This window comes from Fonsecaea erecta (assembly GCF_001651985.1).
Source record: "Fonsecaea erecta strain CBS 125763 chromosome Unknown Scaff6, whole genome shotgun sequence".
NCBI lineage: Eukaryota > Fungi > Ascomycota > Eurotiomycetes > Chaetothyriales > Herpotrichiellaceae > Fonsecaea > Fonsecaea erecta.
The window spans coordinates 1310163-1331152 of record NW_017387249.1 but is presented as its reverse complement, the minus strand read 5'-3'; the positions used below and the strand labels follow the sequence as shown (position 1 = coordinate 1331152).

The window sequence follows — 20990 nt, the reverse complement described above, 5'->3', positions numbered from 1 at the left end:
AGGAAAACAAAGCTCAATCATATCCTGAAACGCTCCCTCCAGCTTCCCCTCCCGAGCGTGTATCCCAAACGACACGATTCAGTTATTTCCAAAGAGAAAACACCAAACCAAAGAGCACTTCATAGTCGATAATCGATAATACACAATAGGATTGGGTTTTGTTCTTATCTTCAGCCCGTACACCTCTCCTCGGGCGGACGATACCCGATGCCTAGGCCGTCCATGAGCCTCCTCTCGCGGTCGGCCCAGGTATCTAGGTCGTCCCACTCGATGGCGTCGTCCTTGAAGTCACTGCGTTTTAAAGCCTTGACGCCGCCGCCGCCGCCGGCCCCCATCAATAGCCGCTCCAGTGCGCCGCCCTTGTGATCCTTGGGTCGCGGGGCTTCGAGGTCCAGCACGAGCCCGTTCCCGCGGTGGCGCACGCCCGACGAGTCGAACTTGAGTCCGTGCGTCTTGCGCACGAAGCGCCGGATGTCGCGCTGGAAGGTCGTGCCGCCGCTCCAGCCCAGCACCGCGCAGCCGACGGTGCGCCACGCCGAGACGATGATGTCGACGCGGCGGTGGATGTTGGGGTTCGTTTTCCGGGCGGCCGGGCCCGTGTCATCGGCGGTCGCTTCCGGGTCCTCGCTCGCGTAGTGCGGGTCCTGCCACACGCACAGCGCCTTGTCCAGGCTGTCGAAGCCGTGGCCGTGGCTCGTGCCCCCGCGGAACGGCAGCGTCGCCTGCCCGCGATCACTGGTCGTGGTGTGCAGCGTCAACGTGTGCGTGATCCAGCCCTCTTCCTCGAGACTGCGGACCACCTCCACCACCAGATCTTGCGTCTTGGACGCTTCGCGGTGTGACAGGATGACGTCCACGTCGCCCGAGAAGGCCTTGCCGCGCCGGTATCCGCCGACGATGATGAGTTCGATGTCGTCCGTCGAGCCGAACTTGTCTTCCGGGACGTGGAGAACAGATCGCGCGTGCCGCAAGATCACGTCCCCGATCGCCTCCACCTCGCGCCGGGGGATCTTCTCCAGAAACTCGTCGTAGTACTTGACGCCGATCTGCTGCACGCGGGTCAAGGTCGACCAGCCAAACTCCACCACGTCGTCGAGGTCCTTCCAGCCGTGCTCGAAGTAGAACCTGCGCGCCGTGTCCGGTCCGACGCCCCAGATGTTCCAGAAGAGACGCAGGTGTTGCAGGTCCTGATCGGCCTCCAAGTCGCGGACCACTTGGATGAATCTCTCCGAGTCGTCGGCTTCCGGCGGCGCAGAGTCTTGCCATTCGCGCCACAGCGCGGCGATCTTAGTTTCGCAGCCGGGGAGGCGGGTGATTTCTTCGACATGAGCGATGCGGTACGGGTAGGCGGCGATCGAGGCAATGGAGGTCGAGTAGGCGCGAACCCCGATATCGTCGAGTGTGAGGACGCGGGCTTCCTTGATCTTGGTGAGTTGGGCGATGAAGGCGTCGTTGGGGGTGTGCATGGGCGTGGAGCGACAGCACGCGTAGGCTGCGTTGGGGCCGACTGCCCAGTCCGGAAGAGGTGGAAGAGGGTGCTTGGCTTGGTATTCGAGTTCAGACGTCGTGGTGCGATGGAGCTTCGGCCGCTTGTGATGGGTGGAGTCTGCCTGTGAGGACGAAGAATGGTGGTGGTGGGCATGGTCGCCAAACCGGCGGCGAGAGGACGAGGGCAGGACCGCTGCTTCGGCCTTTGCACGTTCCAAAATGGATGTCGACACGGCCGGCTTGGACGCCCTTCGTGCTGTGATGGCTTGAGATTGCGACGCAGATCCTCCTACCTTGACATACGTGGTCACGGGTGCGGGCGCTCTGGGAGAGACTTCGTCCGCTGGCTTGGGGATGATCCTCGCCGCATAGACCATGTAAGGTTGGTATGGAAGCAGACGTCCCTCGTTGAGACAGGCTTCCAGCCAGGAGAGTTTCAGGATGAGAATATGGACTGATAGATCAGGCCAGGACACTTGGGCGGCGGGTGGAGATGCGCCTTCATCCCCAGATGAATCTGAAGATATCGAGATCGGGCTTGAACTGAGCCGCTTTGACCTTGTCGAATACCGGGAACTGCGAGCATGCTCTGCAAGCTTGACTTTCTTCCTCGCTGGGCCTTCCTGCACACTCTGTTCACGACCCACATCTGCGTTGGAGCTCGTCCCCGGCAAGGCTGACTCTTCTGTCCATACTCCCCTCGCCCGGAGATCAAATGCGGCACGCTTCTTATGGGTGACTCGACCTATGAAGACTCTGGCCTCTTTGGCATCGTACGTCAATTGGCCGCCAGCTTGGACGATCTGGTCTTCCGTGTCATGAAGTTCTTCTGGCTTCAAGTGAGTTGGAAGGATGAAGATGGGCGGCGACGCTGCCAAGTCCAATGGATGAGGGGGATTTGAGGTGGCCATGAATAATAGGTCGAGTCATAATCCAAAAATCCATGAAACTTGGTGACATGGAGAAAATTCGGGTCGCATCAGACCCAAGAGATGTGGAGGAGGGTGGTGTAAAAGGACATATTGGGATGGAGAAGTGTCAACCACGGATGGGGACCGCTACAGATGCATATTAACCGTTAGTTGTTGCGCCTTGCTCATTCTGTCATCAGCAGCAAAGAGGTGAAGCCTTCAATGAGGACATGGTGAGATGGAAAATGATGCATCGTATTCGGGAATTGAGTCGCTCTGATCTCGACGTCTTGTTCCGTCCAATCAGCCATGGCGGTCGGGATCTGAGGGTGACGTCATACTGAGAAAGCCATACAATGCTTGCAGAATGGTGTTTTCGTTCTCTATACCGAGTATTCTCTCCGACTTGGTACTGTCCCACTATGTCGGGAAATCGAATGGCGCCCTCATTGACATCTGGGCTCGCTATTCACCACTATCCTCCTCGTCTTCGTCGTCTTCCAAGATATCATCCAACCGTGTCGGCCCAAACCACTCGGTCTCGTGCTGCCTCTTCAACACAGAAGCAAAGTCTGCCGCATAGTCCCTTTTGTAATACTTGGTCAGTCTCTCTTGGGGATCCGTGGTCAGCGGCAGGAGATCCGTTTGACCTTCTGGTGGTGTGATGGCTATCGCTGGAATCTCAACCGCTCCTGGAATGATATAGTTCTCTCCTTCGGCCTCTCCATCCGCAAACTCGGACTGGATCCAGAACCAAGTATTAGGCCGGACGAGCATGAAAAGCTCAGTTTCGGGGATTGGCGATCGGTTCGGTTTGCTGTTCCGAAACCTGGGTTTAGTCTTTGACGGGCGCTTTTTCGGCGTCGGCTCTTCCCACAAGTATAGTTTCGATGCCAGTGCAGATGTCTCGAGAAGACCTCTTTTGTTGGCTTCGATGCACGGACAACAGGGGCCGCAATTTGCTGGAATGGCCTTGCTCGCTGCCGGCATTCTTATCACCCAGTCCGTGATTGATTTCTGTGTCAGCTTCTTCAGCGGCGGGCCGTCATCGTCTCGCTTTGGCTTGACCACGTAGTGATCCGATTCATCGATGCTTTGACTGCGTCGTCTCTTCCTTCTGCAGTCACACCATTTCCAGTACTGCCCCAGTACGCTTTGACGAAGATCGGCCCACAAGAAGAACTCAAGAGTCTCTGTATCAGCGGTGGCAGTACTGGAGCGCGTATCGACGAAAGCAAAGTAAATGAGAGGGAAGTTGAGGAGCTGAAGAAGACGGCTGTTACGTGCCCGATTGACGTGGTGCAGATCGATGTCGCTCTCGAAGTCTTTGCCACTTTCGACACGATGCTTTGGACTTCCAAACCATTTCACGGCCCGTTTTAATGCTGCTCGAGTCTCTGCCAGGTCAACGGATGCTTTGAACTCTAGGGAGGTCCCCGATTTCTCTGCCTGCACAGCTCTGACATACAACTCCCTGGAATGGCGATAAGCGGTCCAGCTATTTTCGATGATGCGGTGTGTAAGCCGGTTGTCTGGATTCTCACACTCATAGTCTTCCTTGAGTTTCCTTGCTTCCAGCAGTTTCCCTTGCTCGATGAAACACATGATCAACTGTACATAGTCACGCCAGCTGTCATATGGTTCGGTGCCGCTCAGGTTCTTGACGTCGTTAAGCTTCGAAAACCGTATGTTAAATCTGTACAGGCCTTCAGCTTCCACGACCCGCCCATCGCGTTGCAGTGCCACCGCAAGCTCATACAGCGTATACAGCAGATAAGCTCGGGTAGTGTCATTGATGTATTCGTCGTGCGACGGCAGTTCAAGAAGTCGACATACGGTTCTTTCCGCATCGTCGACCATGTCTAGCATGCATTGGCAGCGCACAACTCGGTACGTCAAGCAGCAGATAGAACTCCCAAGAAGTGGGGAAAGCTCGTAGGTTCTATCTAGCAGTCGTGTCCCGAAGACGAGGGCACCCTGATACTTGCCCATGTTCATGAGATTCAGCATGTGCTTTTCGACCCAGTTCAGTGGCCTGGTGTCTTTGTAGCCCCATCGTTCTTCATATGGTAGATCTCTCCAGTGAGACATGGTCATGCTAGCTTGCAATTAGCATCTAACGGGATGACCCGACGGCATTTCGAGGTAGACCTACTGCGAATGCTCCAAGGCAAAAATGTCTTCGTTTACGGCCGCCTTATATCTCGACATCCAATGGTGTCGCTTCGCCAGGTCGCGGGGATCAGTGTCAGGCTCGGGGTCAGCCAGCAGTTCTGTGAGCATCCGGTTCGCTTCAGGCCAATTGCTCTGGGCAACGCTGAGGTACGCTTCTGAGTCCTCAATCTCGCGCCAGGTCTGCGCGCCGATCGGATCGAGGGGGAGGTGACGACTAAGTACTCGCTTTGCCTCTCGAAGTTCATGCTCAGCCGCACCATATTCCGACAGATTCATCAGGGCGTTGGCTCTCACTTGACAAATGTGGATGTACTCTCGGTCCAGAACGATATCAAGGCCCTGTCGAGATTGTATCAGAATGCACATATCGAAAGCATGAGTTATGGTCACGCCGGCCAGGATCTGGTAGATGCCGTCCTCGACAAGAAAAACAGCGACATTTTTGAGAAATATCATGTACTGCATGCTGCAAAACTGCGAGATTCGCCTTGGTTTGAGATTACAAAGCGACGCAATGTGAGTGAGCATCGGCCAGAATTTTTCGGGATCAAAGATGGGGCCTTTCTTCGGCAGCTCGTGTTCTGGCTTGGTTAGATAGTCGTTCAACACCGAGATCCATGCGTGCAGGAAGTCTCTCGTCTCTTGTTTGTCCTCGACTTGTCGGCGTTTGATTTGCAGCCAGCGTTGTACCTGAGGATGAAGGTTAATGGTGGCAAGCTCTGGTCCTTGGTCTATCTCCACCAACCCACTCAGACGGAGCAAGCCCATCGCAGAGTGAAGGCCTCCCGGATTGTTTTGAAATATTGGGAACTTTTCAACCAGAGCAACGGGAATCCCCATTCCATCGACAACTGAGCAGATGGAGAGTAATCGGCCTGCGGTGACATTATAGTCATTGAGAGCATCCCATAGAATAGACATGATGACCGAAAAGATCGGACTGCACTCCGGCCACGTCGGACCGCAGCCTTGCTTGACCTTGTGTAAACAAAGTTGTTGGAAGCGGCTGGGCGAGAGCCGCAGCAAGCGCATGCAGGCACAAGAAAGCGCCAGGTGAAGAGGCGCGGTGTGCCACGAGTTTTGTTGCCAGTGCCAGAAAGCGCGAAGACAGTCGACAGCATCGTTGCTGTTCGGCACGGAAGCCCTGAAATACTGCATGGCTTGTTCCTCGCTAAGTGCACCAACATAGAGGCACGTCGTTCGGCAGGCCAGCTTCAGTCCACATTCCACAGGTAGTACCTGGTCAGCACTGCCACCCACGGTCGGGACGACGAAGGAAGAAGTAAGGAGTATACGACAGCGTTCCGGAAGAAAGAGGTCGGATGTGTTCAGTTCCGTCTCCATTCCATCTTCCAGAGAGGAGTGCAGGTCAAACACGACGATAAGCAATTCATCCCGACGAGCTTGCAGCGTGGATGTGATCTTGAGAAGAGTATGGGTCATGGTGATACCCCGGGCAAGTTGCTCTCCGGTAATTTTGGTATACGCCGCTCGATAATCACGGACGAACGATTCGAAGGTTCGACCATCCAACCATAGGATCTTGCAGCCTGTCCGGGTGGAAAACTCCAGAGCAGCTTTAGTAGCAATCCGACGCTTGCTGCTCAAGTAGCATTAGAGATGTTCACCCACGAGAGATTGGTGATGGCATACCCGGACCCGGGGGAGCCCCAGAGCAAGATGCTTGTATTACAGACTCCATGGTGGTCGTGGGATAGGTTGAGGGCTTTTACCACCAAGGCCACATCGTGCGACTGATCGATTGTCGGTGGACTATAACCATTGACCTGTGGCGGAGACGGTGATGCTGGTGCTTGGGAACCGGCGGGGAGTTGGGAAGGTGACTTGCGATCCATGCATTGTTGCTCGAACGATCCAACACCGGTGCACAGAATTGGCCTGAGAGGATTTCATTGAAAGGATGTCCGTCCCTATTGCTACCCGTGATCCATCTGCAAGAAGACACGGAATCGGATGAAAGAGAAAAGCTTGACGGGGGGGAGAAGAGGCGCCACAGCCAAAGTGCCTAGGCGGCCCTTTACTTAGTGTGATGACAGGCTGTGCCAAAAAGTCCCCCAAGGCTGGTGGCTGCTAGGCTCCCACCAAGTTTCCCCGCAGGTACCTACCGGCCCCAAGGTCCCCCCCAGGCGGCCCCCTGTTGCCCTCTCTAGCCCTTCATTATTCCGCCCAGGTTCCAGGCCATCAGAGCACCGTGGTTTTTTACGCGCCATGCTTTGTCTGGCAACCCTTTACAGCCACTGCTGCAGCGCGAGTGTCTCTCGACTGGCGTCATCCTCCGGAAGACTGTTCCTCTCTCTTGTCCCTCTTAATCCTGGCACAATCTGCGTCCCAAGAGTGCGGCTGAAAAAGATTCTCCACCCACCTCTTCGGCTGTCTGGGGCTGGAGTTCGCCATTGGTTCCAGTGGGGATTGTGCTCGAGGTTGCAGATGCGCCTTTTGTTCCAGCCAGTCTTGCACCAGGATGGTCCCAAACCGGTGAGCAGCGTCGAAGGAACATGTGATGGGATAACAGGCCCGGCCTGTGGAATGTGGCCAAGGTTGATTGGGCGAACTGCCCAAGACTCGTTCTGGAGAAGACGAAGAACAGGCGACTCGACGAGCAAAGACTGGATCCATTGAGGCCAGGGTCAACATCAGTCTTGGTGGTTGAAGAGTCACATCCCTGTCCTGATCAGCCTTCGCTTCTGCCCAACTAAAACCGCTCCTCGCCAGTTCCGTTCTTGGCTGCCATTCGATCACCCCATCTGATCAGTGTATACCTGGAAGCCATGCATGCAGATGCAGTGCAGGGCACTCACTCTGGTCTTTCTGGGCACGCCGAGCCGACCAGGTCCAGTGACCGAACGGTGTCCAGTCGATTTTGTAAGTTGGGCCGGAAGCCTCTTCAACTGGAAAAGCAGATAAAAGTCGTGCACGTCCACCGCATTGGTCGTGGACAGATCCTCCATCATCTACACGCTCAAAGCTTGGAACTCATGGCTTCGTCTTCGTCCCTATCGACCAATACCAGTGAGATGAGCTCCAAACCCTCGATAACGATACCGACACCAACTACGTCCGCTCACAGACCTGATATGAAAGGTCGCAGTGCCAGTGACGACTCACATAATGCCATCACCAGTTCAAGAACTTTGTCTCCCGCAACCACGCTCTCCCCGCTGTCAATGGAGTCTTCATCACCCCCGACGAAAGGTCATCTCAGTTTCCCCTTCCCCTTCCCCTTCCCCAGATCACGGTCCAAGTCCCCAAGGCCCCCACCACTAGACATCAGCATTCCGTCCTCCTCCTCCTCCTCATCCAACAACATCAAGCGCACCCAGAGCTCGCCCATCCCGGTTCCGGGGTCTTCTTCTCACGACCACCACCCACGGACGCCGCGATACACGTCCGACGGCGCCATATCCCCCTCAGCCACGAGCCCGTCGTCTCCGGACCTGCAGAAACGCGACAGCTGGATCCAGAAGAAGTCGCGGCATAGCGGCAGCTCGCCCGGGGGATATGGACGGCACAGCGACGACTGGCTGTTTGGCGGCATCAGCTTGACCCAGACGGCCAAAGAGATTGTGCATCGCGGCAGGAGTAAGAAAGAGGAGTACGGTACCCCTTCTGGGAATCGTTGACCGTCTCTCGGAGACTCCACGACGACACTCCTCCAGGCTTATTTTTAACGAGCAATTAATTGGTCATGCCTGACTGGGTGGCTATTTGAATGAGCGAGTGAACGAGCGAACGAACGAATCAACCACTTGAGCAACCATCCTATCAGCTGAGCATTAGCTTGGTTGTCGAATCCGATGAGCAAGGCGTTCCCTGGGGTTTGTGGGCTTGATACCCTTTATTTTCCTTTTCCTGCAGAGGATACCAGATTGGACATTTGGAAGGGAACCCATGGTGGTCAAAACCTGGAGTATGGGAGTCATGAATCTTCTATTTTTTTTCCCCGGATGAGATGACCGCTCCTACTACATTCACCTGTCGCGACACTCTTATATACTGACTGATTCTGTGTGTAAAACATCGACGCCCCAAATCTATCCATCCCTGGCTGGAAGACTCACAGCTCGCGGACTGCATGTGTGTGTGTATGTGTGTGTGTGTGTGTGTGTGAGAGTAACCCAGTACCTTCTTTTCATATAACCAACAATATGATATCATATGATGGACCTCTTCTGTTTCCATTTCTCCGTCCTGCACCCAGAGCGAGCAGCATCGACTGCCTAACTAATAACCAACCACCTCGCTCCTGTCTCCATCACTCCCTCCCTTCCACTCGCACACGCAACTCACCTCACCTCACCTTACCTCACATCAAACTCCCTCTGGCGGTGTGACCGCGCATCCTCGCCCCCATATTTCTCCTTGCAGGCCTGGCCCAGGTACCCGCTGCCGGCGCGCAGAAAACACACCTTCTGCGCCGGGTTGCCTGTTCCGCCACTGATGCGGCGGTCCGGGTGCGTGCTGGACTTGGACTCGTGGCGCTCGTAGAGTTGGAGCAGAGGCGATCTTTTGGCGTCGTCGTCGCCACCGTCGTGTGTAGACGACGAGGAGGAGGACGAGCCGTTGAGCATCTTCTCCGTCACGAGGTGCCAGAATGTCGCGTTCAAGGGTGCCGTGGACGGCCAGGAGATGCCATGCCCGTGAGAAGACGGTGCGGATGTGCTCTCGTCACCACTGTCGTGGTCATCATCGTGCTCATTCTCACTCTCGTCCCCGTCGACAATCGAGTAGACGTGGCGCGTGTCGTACTCAAATTCCCAGACGGGCTTGGTCCAGCTCAAGCTGTCGGACATGTTGGCGAAGTACGTCTGGGCGCCCATGACGGAGAAGGTGGTCGCGTCGATCTGGTAGATGCGGAATCCCGAATTGAGGCCCGTCAGGGGCGTGATGGACGGGCCGATGTGGCTGATTTGGAGCGGCTTGGTCAAGTCGATTTGCGTCGTATCGCGCAGTGTCTGAGGGCCGGAACGGGTGGTGACGGTCACCTGTGAGGAAGGCAGGTAGTCGTAGAAGATCTGGACTTGGTCTTGGTGCGTGTGCCTATAATACGTTCAAAGAATAGTTAGCGCACTCTGGTTCAGTCTCCGATTATATGATGATACTGGTCCACACTCACCCGAAGAAGATCGCCGCGATGGTGGCGGGCGAGAAGCGCCGCACGATGGAATAGAACAGCGCCGTCGGATTCGGCATGCTGGCGGAACCGTCATATCCAGACAGCACGTGGGCGATGATCCAGGCGCGCTGGCCTCTCCTTTCGCACGCTGACAGCTCGTCCGCCACCCACTTGAGGATGCCGCTGGGATCCGGGTTGGTCACGTTCCAGTAGTTGAAGATGTTTTCCTTGTACCAGAAGTCGGAGTTGATGGAGATGACACGCAGCCCCTGGGCGGTGGTGGTGGCGTAGGCGCCAAAGTGAGTGCGGGCAAACTCGGCTTCGGTGTCGTTGAGCCACGCGTGGCCCGACCACAGGGAGGAGAGCAGGTCGTAGTTCCACTGCAGGATGTTGCTGGTCCGGTTCGTCGGGTCGGGGTCCATGCTGCGGGGGGTGTTGAAGCCGACGGGGAGAGTATCGTGGTTCCCAAGGGCCGCGTAGACGGGGATTGTATCTCCCATCAAGCGCTTGAAGACTTTGAACGTCACCTCTTCCTCGTAGGATACGTAGTCGTGAGAGAGCAAGTCCTCGGGGTCGTGCGAGACAATGTCGCCTGTGAAGATGCTGAAGGCAAGCTCATCCATGTCCACAAAGGCGGGCATCTCGATGAGCGCCGACAGCGCCAGGTCGGCGGGCGTGTCACAGAGGAACGATCCAAACCTTGAGGCGGGAATAGAGGCGTTGTGGGAGTCGGTGAAGAGTTCCCTGTTGACCGAATATGGTCGGCAACACATGTAGTCGGAGCAATTGCTCTCAGATCCGATGTCATAGCGCGGGTCCAGGTGCCAGTCGGAGAGATGGAGCACGTTGAACGTTTGCTCTGAGGGTGCTGGGGCTATGTACGCCGATTCTGGTTTCGGGGAGAAGTAGAAGTCTTCGTCGATCAGGACCGGAGGCTCGACGTCACAGAATTCGTAGTTGACGGAGCACCAATGCTGCATGTCGCCCGTGGCCAACGTCATCTTCGAAAAGAGCTGCGCCATGTAGGCGCCGTATCCAGCTCCGCCTTTGAAGTGCGACTCGCACGACGCCGCTCGGAGCTTGGACTTGAACTCCGGCACAGCATTGCAGGCTCGGATGAGCACATCCGTGAAGACGGTCACTGGCTGACTGATAGCCGCGATGTGCAGCACCTGGCCCGCGGCAATACATTTTGAGCAGCTGTCCGGGTAATAGGGAGTGTGCAGGATGGACAGCAACTCGGTCAGGATTGACTCTTGGATCGCCAACTCGCCCAGAGGAGTGATGGGCTCTGGTAAGGGTGTTTTCTTGTCGTACGCGGGGACTGGCCCTGAGCCGTTGTAGTAGAGTTTGATGACATCCTTGCCGATGGTATTGGTGAGTTGCGGATCCAAGGCTTCCGGAGAGCCAGCCAACGGTGCCTGAGCCGAGGCGTGGGAGGATGAAAAGGCTGCTGTGACGAGTGAAGTATGCTTGAGAATGGCCCAGTAGCCCCACAGAGCGCCAACGAAGGAGAACAGCATGAAAAGGGTCGAGGGTAAGCCAGCCGCGAATCTCGCCGACATGTGTTGAACAAACAGTACAAGGCCTAATGGTGTGGCTCTCAATTGTTATTGTTCACCGGGTCGTCCAGCGACGGGGGGCATCCGATGAAGCCACTCATGCGTGTCGACACAGGAAGGCTGTGATAAGTTGCTATGCAGCTATACACGCAGGGATGATGCCGTCGACCAGATGCAGGGTTGATGGATGTTGTTGAAATTGGGCGAATCGACTCAGAATCTGAGATGAAGTCATACTCTGCACACGGCGGAATTAATTTCCGTGGCCCCGACATTCTGCCGCCTCTAACGACATCTCCGTCATCCACTGTGTGATACAGCACCACCAGCTCATCTTCAAGTACGTACGGTAGACTATGAGTCGAGGCTAGACAACAGCTTTACCCGCAAATACAGCAAGTCATCCCAATGAAGTCGATCCCCAAGGGTCATCTCGACGAGACATTTCGACGACAGCGTCGCACGTAACAAGACGTCAACGACTGACAGATGCTTCGTACCACAACCAGAAGCAGGAAACCTATCTCATACGCTTGGGTTCTATTCCATATGAACCTCTGAAACAGGAGACATTGAATGCCCCTTCTTCCAAATTGCTAATATCCTCAATGGCAGCATGATCGCCTGGAGTACATATATTTACACACACTTATTCTCTCTCCCTTCTCCTCTTGTGCCATGTCTCTTACGTACTCAACACTTCCTCAACCCTGTTCTCCTTCTCGACCAGACCCTAACTGTTTCTGTGTGAGCCTCCACCCAAACCCTACGGCAAGATGCAATCTCATCCGGCCTTCTTGCTCGTCCTGGTGGCGTGCCTGGCGCGAGCCTTGACCGTCTTCGCAGCTCCGACTCCCAACGAGACTCCTAGTGGAGTGTCATCCTGCTCTGGATACACAGACACGGTGTGTTCCACCTTTCACCGTCAAGCTCATTTCTCCATCCATCCATGGCCATTCTAACATTGTTTCCGGGCTGGGGTAGTTCGACGAGGACGGCTACGTGTTGGTGCCCCAGCTCAATCCGGTCGGCACGTATCACGGCGTGACCTACACAGGCTTTGTCGGCGCAGTCAGTATTTCGTTCTGTATCCTCTGGAGACTTCAGCAGAGTCGAGCTCAACCCTGACATGCCATGATACGCACCTCTAGTCGAAGGGGCTCGTGACAGGTAACGTGGGCGGCGTCGTTCCCGTCTCATCCCCCAACGTCGCCGTGGGCTCCATCACCGACGTGCTGGTGTACTTCGGGCAGCTAACGCTGCAACCGTTCGGGACCATCACGGCGGCGCCCTCGGGGTCCTTCGACCTCGTCGACGCCTGGATGGGGTGTTTCCAGCAGCAGGTCAGCGCGAACCTCCCGGGCCTGGCGCTAGGGTGCACAGTCACGGTGACGGCCACGGACCAGGACGGCAACCAGATCCCCGAGACCACGCTGTCCTACGACCCGCCCGACCCGCTCAACGCGGCCATGGTGCTCGTCACGTTCCCCAGCACGTTCCGGAATCTGCACAGCGTCACTTTCGGCATCGCCACCTCGACATTGTTGACGGCCACCACAAACTTAGCGCTCGACAACGTCACGCACTGTAACTACCCATAACACCCGTCCGTGGCGATCTGGGGTCTGGGATGAGGTGGAGGTTTAGGTGTCTGGGTCGTACCGAAAGGAAACGTCAGCGTCAGCGTCAGCGTCGCCATCAGCATCAGCTTTACTGGTGATCCGAAGGTTTCGAAGTCATGCATGTTCCTGGTGGTCTCTATCTCTCTCTCTCGGGTGCCGGTCGTGCACTGCCACTGGTCTGTCCGTTGCAGCTTGAGTCTCCAGTAGCACTATGTATATGTACGTAGTTGGTTGGCTCAATGCGTTTATGAGAATTTGCCGGAACCGGAGCCGATAGACGTACATAGCTCTGTAAAGATGATAAGAGAGAAACAAGGGATTATCAGGGCATACAGTATAGTATTCGCGTGGCTCGCGCCTGTCTCGACTGGGGACAGTACGTATGTGTGTACGTAGGTTATGTATGCAGGCTTGCTTCTGTCCAACCCCTCCAAATATCCAGTATCCGATTCCCATTTCCTAATTGCCCACTCGTAGCATCCCAGAAGTATTTCCATTTTAACATCGCATCGCATTGCACTGCACTGCATGCCATGGCAAGATGTGGCAAGCAAGTTCATGGATCGTTTTTTAGTAGACTTTTTGTTGCCCTCTCCAATACCTCTCAACCCGGCCTGAAAACCCATGGGGAGAGAAAAGGGGCAAAAGATACAATCAGACAAACAGACAGATGGCCTCACTCACTTTCCTCGTCGATTTTCCTCTTTTTTTCTTTCTTCCTCTTGGTGCTCAGCAGACTAGAGCATATCAAGACCTATCGACCCGATTCCCAAATCCCCAAAATAAAAAACAACAAAAACAATATCGCTCACAATAGCCGACCCAGATACTTGTGTGTAGTTCGCGAACGCGCGAAGGGGGAGAGGAGGACGTAAAGATTCCCCCTCCAGAGCCCCAGTAGCAGCAATAACAAGAACAGAGAATAAACAAATGTGCCGCCCAAGATGCTCGTAACGTTGATGGCATAAAATGCCGCAAATCCGATAACATGGCCGGCGGGGAGGGTGATGATTCGAAGACGCTCCCAAGTCCTTTCAGGGGGGGTTGACTGGTACAACACGACCCCGATATTGCCTCCTTTATCGGTGGATAGATAGATTGTGGTGTAGCTCTTCCGGCCAAGTACACCATTCTCCGTCCTTTTTTTCCTTTTCGTTTCCTTACTTTTGTTTTATCTTTGGAGCCCCTGCGAGTTCCTCTTTCCTTCACAGTTCAATGCCCAAAGCTGCCGACCCAGCTCCCGCTGGGCCTCACAATATCGATGGGGACGCTCCCCACCTGGACCGAAGGGATGATGCCCAATCCCTGCTCGCGGACTTCCACGGAATCTCGGCCAATCTTCTCACTGATCTCCTCCTCAATCTCGAGGTCAAACGACTCTGCCGGTCGACCCTCTCGCAGCGCCGGACTCGCGAGCTCTTCGTCGAGCTCAAAGAATCCGACGCCACTACCTCCATCCACGGCGCCAACGAGCCCGCCGGAAAACCCGGACTCGTCGGGCGAAGAGATCAAGCGTGGGGACTGCAAGGGCGACGACGAGGGTGGGCTTCCGTTCAGCGCCGGAGATGGTGATGGGCTTGGGTTAGGACTTGCCAGTGGGGACGGGATAGGCGAGATGAAGCGGCCCCTTGGTCCCCTTCCTCGACGTCTCTCTTTTGCGCCTAGGAGTCCCGGACTCCCCCTATCCCTCCCACCGTTGACTTCCTCAATATGTTGTCCAACCCCAAGTGACTCCTGTTGTGCTTCTGAACTCACATCCTTCTCGGCCTCCAGCTCCGGGCTCGGGCCTTCTTCGTAACTGCTACTCGGATCGACAACTTTGAGATCCGCCAGCTGGAACATGACATGCTTCCTCCTCCTGCCTCCGCCACTGGCGCTCCGTAGAGCACTGGGGAGACTTGCACTAGGCAGGACGGACGTTGACTGAGTGCGCTTGGTCGCGACGACTGTTGGCGAGACCGGCTGTGGTGGTAGTGATTGGGACGATCGGGCCTGCTTTTCCAATACTTGGTCCGCGCGTTCCTTGGATTCCGCGTCCAACTGTAGTCGTTTCGCTTCCTCTTCCTCGGCAGACAAGGGCTGTGGACTCCGCACAATCGGCTTACGATCGCGCGACTCTAGAAGGGGCAAGTACATGGGTGTGAAGACACCGGCAAAGGGGTCAGATCGGTCTTTTGAAGGTGTAGGAGTGGACACGGCCGGAGGATCACCCTTTGACTGTGCGGGCGGCGGCGTTGTCGGAGCAATTGTGGGAGAACGGGGCCTTGTCCGAGCCAGGATCGTGGGCGTAGGCGGTGTCCCCAGCGTATGCAAAGGGGGAGTGGTCTCGCCCGCAATGTTCAGTTTCTCCAAAGACAGAGTCGGCCCGCTCAGCGGTGGCGGCTTTCTGACCACCTTGTCACCTCCTGCTCCGTCTCTTCTCGTTTTGTAGCCCGGCCAGCCATTTACCGCACCATTCCGGGTCGAAGCCAACAGACTCAAGGCAGATGTCGCCGCTGAAGGGGCCGATGAAGGCTTGGTGGGCGTGCCCTGGGAAGCACTGTTGGCACCCGCACGCGACCTCTTCTTGTTGACCCAGAGCTGCTTCTCAAACTCACGAAACTCCCGATCCTTAGCAGCCTTGAACCTGGCCACCTCCTCGTCCAACTGCCTTCTCTTCTGGTCGAGGGCATCGAGGATTTCCGAGTCCGAATCACTAGTATTGTCGGGCGAAGGGAGGGCGTTGGGCACAATGCTTTTAATGCATTTCAGCTGCGCCGAATTTCTGTACATGGTCACGATAACCCCCTAGTGCTCTCTCCTGTCTTCTGCGTGGTAATTTTTTTTCTCTCCCAGTCGAGGGAAACTAAAAAGAACCAGCACCATGCAGACAGGTCACCGGGGGAGGAGGGAAAGCTCTTGGTGACACATGAATGCAAAATTCGGGATCCAGATTCTAAGGGTCGGTGAAAGGGCCCAAAGGAGACAAAAGGCTGAACGCGAAACGGACGAGGTGATTTTGCGAGAACTCCTCGTCCCCCTTTGCGCGTTTGTGTGGTGTCTTTGAACGAGGGCAGGAAAACAAGACGACAAGCTGGTGGTGACGGGAGGGATTCCCGTTCGAATGAGAACGCGGTTGGTGGCGGGTTTAGACGGAGACGGGCGGATGGAGAGCTTTTAGGATATTGTCAACCCGAACAGAGCTGCGTATGTGCGCGTCTGCGTGTGAAAATTGTGATATTATGGAGACTGTGGCAGGGTGGACGTCGGTGAGGCGGACGGGCGTCGTAATGAGGGCGACGATGGAGTTGCGGTCCAGGGTGACACGTCAAGAGGACCTCGAGAGGGTTTTGTCTCAGACATGGGACATGTGAACCCAAGCACTGACAGAATGGGCTTGTCGGAGCCGGCTGAACGACCTCGAAATTCGGTGGAACGGTTGTGGGATCCCTAAGTTCGGGGATCAAGGGATTAAGGTATTCAGGTATCCCGTTATCCCAGCTTTGGCTCTCAGAGAGAGGACAAGAGGGGAGGAGGGGGGGAGGGGAGAGGCTTTTGGCTTTGGGAAACTCTGCTGCAGAGTGCAAAAAAGGTGCAACCCCACTTCTTTGGGTGTCTTGTCGCCGCAGATGGGGGAGGAGAGTTCGATGGTGGATAAGGGCGAACGAGTAGTGGAATAAAATTTGGGGGTGAGCAAGGGGGGAAGTGAGTGGGAGCACAGACTCAAGGGATCGAGAGCGTGGGAGGGAGCAAAAAGAAGCGACCAAGCGAGGGAAGCGAGCAAGGGCTCGGCCTTGGTCAGCACCAGGAAGGATCAAATAGCTATTCTGAGGTGTTGGTGGGTTGAGTCTGGACTGCACGACGAGGTCGAGGTACCATCTGACTACTGCCTCTAGAGGGGGCTATGGGCGGTACAAGTACTTTCTTTGCGAGTACTACATCAAAAGGCAATGGCAATCCATCGGTACCTCGGGAGAGCGGTAGCGCCCGCTGAGTCAGTAGGAGGGCGAGAACGAATGCCATGGAGGACAGTGATCGTGTCTGCACTCAGCCTAAATTGATGGGCCAGACAAAAGGAGAATAAAAGGGAAAAAGTGGACAAAGGATTCAAAGGTTGAATATGACCGATGGGGAGGGAATTCAGTATCGATATCGAACATGATAGACGACGACACTTGATTATCGATTGGAGAAAAATGGGCTGATCGTCGACTTGGTCAATGTCACGAAGGAGTGAAAGTGTGGGGGGAAAGAGGGACAAGAAAGAAAACAAGTGATCAACATGGGCAATTGGAACAAGTGCAGCGAAGGAATTGGGCAAAGATGTGCGGTCAGATCGATTGGGAGATAGACGGCCGATAGACGAGCGGGCAATTATCTCGCGGTGGGTGTGGCTGGGTGGGTGGTGCCCTGTCTGTTCAATAGTACCTGCTAGTAGCTACAACCGCTGGAGGTTCCCAGTGAGCTTGTCAGCCAGCCCAGCAAGCCAGGTACCTGAGACTTCCCGAGGCAGGCCTCCAGGCCTCATTCAGGGGGAGTCACAGGGACAACTCCAGGCTGCACTAGGCTTGACCTTGGCTGGACCGAGTGCCCGGGGGGGAATTCTAGGGCCCCCTCGTCTCCAAGGCTCTTCTCGGCCTAATCATCCCGAAATCGCACACGTGACTCCACTTTTCCCCGAATCTGCATGTGATCGATCGGATTTTGAGCAAGAAAGAAAAAGCAAAAATTTTGGGAACAAAAGATCCATTCAAACCACTGTTCCCGCCTTCACCGCCACTTGGGCCCTTTTGCGGACCTTTAACCTTCCATTTCATTCCTCTGTGTCTCGGATTAGCTCAATCTAGTAGTGCCGGTCCGTCGCCGAAAATCGGACACGAATCCCAGCAATCACATCCCTCCTCTAGAGTCCAACAATGATGAAGCCAACTATCCGTCCGTATACATGTACCGTCAGAAGGCCGCCCAATTGACCTGTAACAGAGTAGCCCCTTGTAGACAACCCAGTATGGTGTCTTCGCTGCCATCCCCAGCACCTCCTTTGCGCAAATCCTCATCAAAGCGCTCGTCTGGTGGTCTGTATTCGCGCTTCCCGCCTTCGGCGCCGGTACTCGCGCGAGTACTCCTCGGCCGGATCCGTGAACTGGTCATCGCTGAACCGGGGCCAGTTGTACTCGCTGAACTTGACCCGGCGGTCCTCGGTCGACGGAAGAGGACCCGAGCCGGTCGAGGCCTCGTGCTTGTGCGATGTTCCCGCGGCGGCGAGAACTCTCGGATGCACTCCGGCTTGCACAGTCACAACCGGACAACGCGCTTCCCTTTCGTAAGCCGTTGGGTGCAATGGTGAACCAGGTGACATCCATGCTCGATCTTGCACGTCTTCAGCTGCCCTCGTAACCACCGGTATGCGGAGGTTGTCGAGCACCGTTTTCATTTCGTCCTCCAGTCCGCGACCAGTGAATTCAATGGAAGGAATCCGTGGCTCCTGGTACCGTGTAGAGTGATTTGTTTGTGACGGATCAGCATTCAGAAAGATTTCCTTGTGCAAATCCACCAGTGGCCACGAATAGCTCTGACTTGTATGACCGGTAGCCACGCCATTTGTAGTGTTCTGATGTCGAGCTGAGTCGTTCCCGTTGTGCGTTGCTCGAAGAACTGGCGGGACGCCATGGACAAACCCAGATTGCAAAGTAGGTGGGATGTAACCGACGCTCCCATGCTTTAGCTTCGATCCGGCCGAGTACGCTTGAAACGTGGCGGTGCCCTGGTTGTCAGTGTCTAGCCTGCCAGGATATGCCTTGAACTTGTAGCCATGCCTCTCCTCATCAGCAGGGATCGGTGTAGAGTCGATGTTGAAGCATTTTATCCTCGGTTGCGGCTTCGCAGGCGATGCAGGGACAGAATCTAGCTCGACTGCATTTCGCAAATCCGAACGGAAACGTTCAAAGTCATCTGGCCTATCAATGACGAAGTGAGGGTTCGGATGAGAAAAGGATGCATATGCTCCGAGTTCAGGAACCATCACCGGACCCATCGAGAAAGTTGAGAGGAGTGAAACGGTGGATGAAGCCGCTCCGGGGTGCATGTCTAGCGTGGTTGAAAAACTGCTGAGCGATCCGGCCCTGTATGGATTATCGATCGAAACTTCAGGATGCTCGCCGGTCCCGGATGGAATATGGACCAAGGCTTCAGGATGCTCGTGTTGGCGTTCTGTTGTCTTCAACACAGAATCGCTGCGTGTGTCTGGCTGGCGTCGTTTCGATCCACGAAATTCTGGACCGGCAGTGTTAGCCAGGAACTCTTCAACCGGAGCAGCAGAATCTTCTGACTCACTCTCAGCCATGGACCTGAAGCACCCTGAACCACGTCTGTCATACCATTCTCGAACTGTTGCCGTCTTCTTCTGTGCCGCCGCTTTGATTCGATCAACGAATCTCGCCTGTCCGGCTTGATGCGGTTGGGCGCCTTGGACTGTGTCAGGCATGCTTGATTGAGATATCAACCGAGGGAGAGCTGAACTTGCAGGAGGTCGTTTTTGCAACCACCCAGTTGGCTCAAGAGTGTCGCTGGGTAAACGAGCTGCAGACTCGACTGCGTCGCTGCATTTATGCTTTTCCATATCATCGCGCGTTGTTCTGTCTTTGTGTCGCAGTCCAAGCCCCTGAGGCAGAAGCCTTGGATGGAAACAAGGATGTTGGTCTCATGGCAGCCGAAACAACGGTACTTTGTCGTAGAGTGATTGATCATGGAGGACAAAGCAGAAAAAGCAGAAAAAGCAAATGTTGGCGCCTTTTGTTGATCTGGCTATCTCGGAAAGTGACAATGACAAAGGACGGAGTCGGTCCCTTTCTTTGTCGTTACAATGCCCGAGTCTCACGTCACGGCGACGTTAGTGCCACGGTGTCTCCTCTCCAACACACGCTATTGTCACTGTCTCAATTCATAGGAATGTATCCTTGCACCTGCTTGACTTGCTCGCACCACTTGAGGATTGATGGCCATCTCGAGAGATTGAACCCAGCATCGCCAGCAATATGAGTGTACGCAAAGAGGCAGATATCGGCCAGGGTAATCTGTAATAGTTATGTTTAGCTAGTTTTCATGATAACGCATCTGCTAACATGAGTTTGTGACAAGCATGAAGTAGTTGAGGAACTAAGGGCGACTCACGGAGTCACCGACGAACCATCCATATTCGTTCTTTGCAAGGTGATCCTCCATACAATCCAACGCCTGCTCCCCCGCCGAGATCTTGCCCTCAATTTGTGCCAGGCGGGATTCATCCAGGTTCTGCCGACCAATGGCAAGCACCCAAAACCGGAGAGTTGCGATGTTGACTTCGTGTTGATTCTGTTCGAAAAACATCCAGCGCAGCATTTCAGCACGCTGTAGCGGGTCCCAAGGGATGAGAGGTGGCCTTTTTGGGGACAAGGAAGCTGCCGCGGCCGCCGTGTCGGCGAGATAGAAGCAGGCCGCATTGCTTTCGGGCAGAAACGTGGAGTCACCGATCTGGAGGACGGGCACCCTGCCAAAGGAAGAGACGGTCTGCAGGAACTCTGCTGTTCTCGTTTCACCGTGGAGTATCGAGTAGATGCGACGGTTAAGCGGAACTCCCAGCAACGCCGCAGTCAAGCGGACCTTGTAGCAATTACCTGAGATGGGCTCCTCGTGAAGGGTGAACTTGTCCATCTTGATGTGAAAAGTACCGTTGGTATCGTGTTCGAGGCTGATGAGGATATAGAGACACCTGGCTCGTGGGGATGCAATCTGTAAAGTCTACCTACCTAGAAAGCTTTGTGCTCTCGAAAAAGTAAAAGATCTTGTCGAGATGACTGCATGAGAGGAGCTCTGGTCCATGTATGTGGCACTCACCGTTAGATATAACGGTGTGAATGAATAGTCATGATCTTGTCATACTCGGCGCTAAAACACGCCCTTCGAAACGTGAATGGTTCTGCCTAAGCAGATACAAAAGGAATTTCATCTTGTGCCATCTCTAGGTATGTAATGCCTCGAATCAAAGGGTAAGGAGATCAACAATTGCTGCTGTCAATCGTAGCAGTCCACAAATTCAGGCGCCGGGTCTTACTCACGCTTTATATCATCAGCAGTCCAGGGA

At 55.0% G+C, this 20990-nt stretch overlaps 8 protein-coding genes across 8 annotated transcripts; 2 read left to right on the top strand and 6 right to left on the bottom strand.

Moving 5' to 3' along the window:
* Positions 1-170: 170 nt before the first annotated feature.
* On the bottom strand, positions 171-2399 carry AYL99_07507 (hypothetical protein; the record flags this gene model as incomplete). Its single annotated transcript, XM_018839016.1, has 1 exon — positions 171-2399. The coding sequence occupies one exon, from the start codon at positions 2397-2399 to the stop codon at positions 171-173; it is 2229 nt and encodes a 742-aa protein (XP_018691784.1).
* A 465-nt stretch (positions 2400-2864) lies between these two features.
* AYL99_07506 (hypothetical protein) lies at positions 2865-6430 on the bottom strand (the record flags this gene model as incomplete). Its single annotated transcript, XM_018839015.1, has 3 exons — positions 2865-4497; positions 4555-6174; positions 6228-6430. The coding sequence occupies 3 exons, from the start codon at positions 6428-6430 to the stop codon at positions 2865-2867; spliced, it is 3456 nt and encodes a 1151-aa protein (XP_018691783.1).
* A 1140-nt stretch (positions 6431-7570) lies between these two features.
* On the top strand, positions 7571-8215 carry AYL99_07505 (hypothetical protein; the record flags this gene model as incomplete). The annotated part of the gene is made up of 1 exon (XM_018839014.1): positions 7571-8215. The coding sequence occupies one exon, from the start codon at positions 7571-7573 to the stop codon at positions 8213-8215; it is 645 nt and encodes a 214-aa protein (XP_018691782.1).
* A 678-nt stretch (positions 8216-8893) lies between these two features.
* On the bottom strand, positions 8894-11273 carry AYL99_07504 (hypothetical protein; the record flags this gene model as incomplete). The annotated part of the gene is made up of 2 exons (XM_018839013.1): positions 8894-9632; positions 9709-11273. 2 exons carry the CDS (start codon positions 11271-11273, stop codon positions 8894-8896), a joined length of 2304 nt encoding a protein of 767 aa, XP_018691781.1.
* A 773-nt stretch (positions 11274-12046) lies between these two features.
* On the top strand, positions 12047-12871 carry AYL99_07503 (hypothetical protein; the record flags this gene model as incomplete). The annotated part of the gene is made up of 3 exons (XM_018839012.1): positions 12047-12175; positions 12255-12341; positions 12422-12871. 3 exons carry the CDS (start codon positions 12047-12049, stop codon positions 12869-12871), a joined length of 666 nt encoding a protein of 221 aa, XP_018691780.1.
* A 1233-nt stretch (positions 12872-14104) lies between these two features.
* On the bottom strand, positions 14105-15664 carry AYL99_07502 (hypothetical protein; the record flags this gene model as incomplete). Its single annotated transcript, XM_018839011.1, has 1 exon — positions 14105-15664. The coding sequence occupies one exon, from the start codon at positions 15662-15664 to the stop codon at positions 14105-14107; it is 1560 nt and encodes a 519-aa protein (XP_018691779.1).
* Positions 15665-17927: 2263 nt separating this feature from the next.
* Positions 17928-19355, bottom strand: AYL99_07501 (hypothetical protein; the record flags this gene model as incomplete). Its single annotated transcript, XM_018839010.1, has 1 exon — positions 17928-19355. The coding sequence occupies one exon, from the start codon at positions 19353-19355 to the stop codon at positions 17928-17930; it is 1428 nt and encodes a 475-aa protein (XP_018691778.1).
* Positions 19356-19806: 451 nt separating this feature from the next.
* AYL99_07500 (hypothetical protein) lies at positions 19807-20560 on the bottom strand (the record flags this gene model as incomplete). Its single annotated transcript, XM_018839009.1, has 2 exons — positions 19807-19944; positions 20042-20560. 2 exons carry the CDS (start codon positions 20558-20560, stop codon positions 19807-19809), a joined length of 657 nt encoding a protein of 218 aa, XP_018691777.1.
* Positions 20561-20990: the final 430 nt, after the last annotated feature.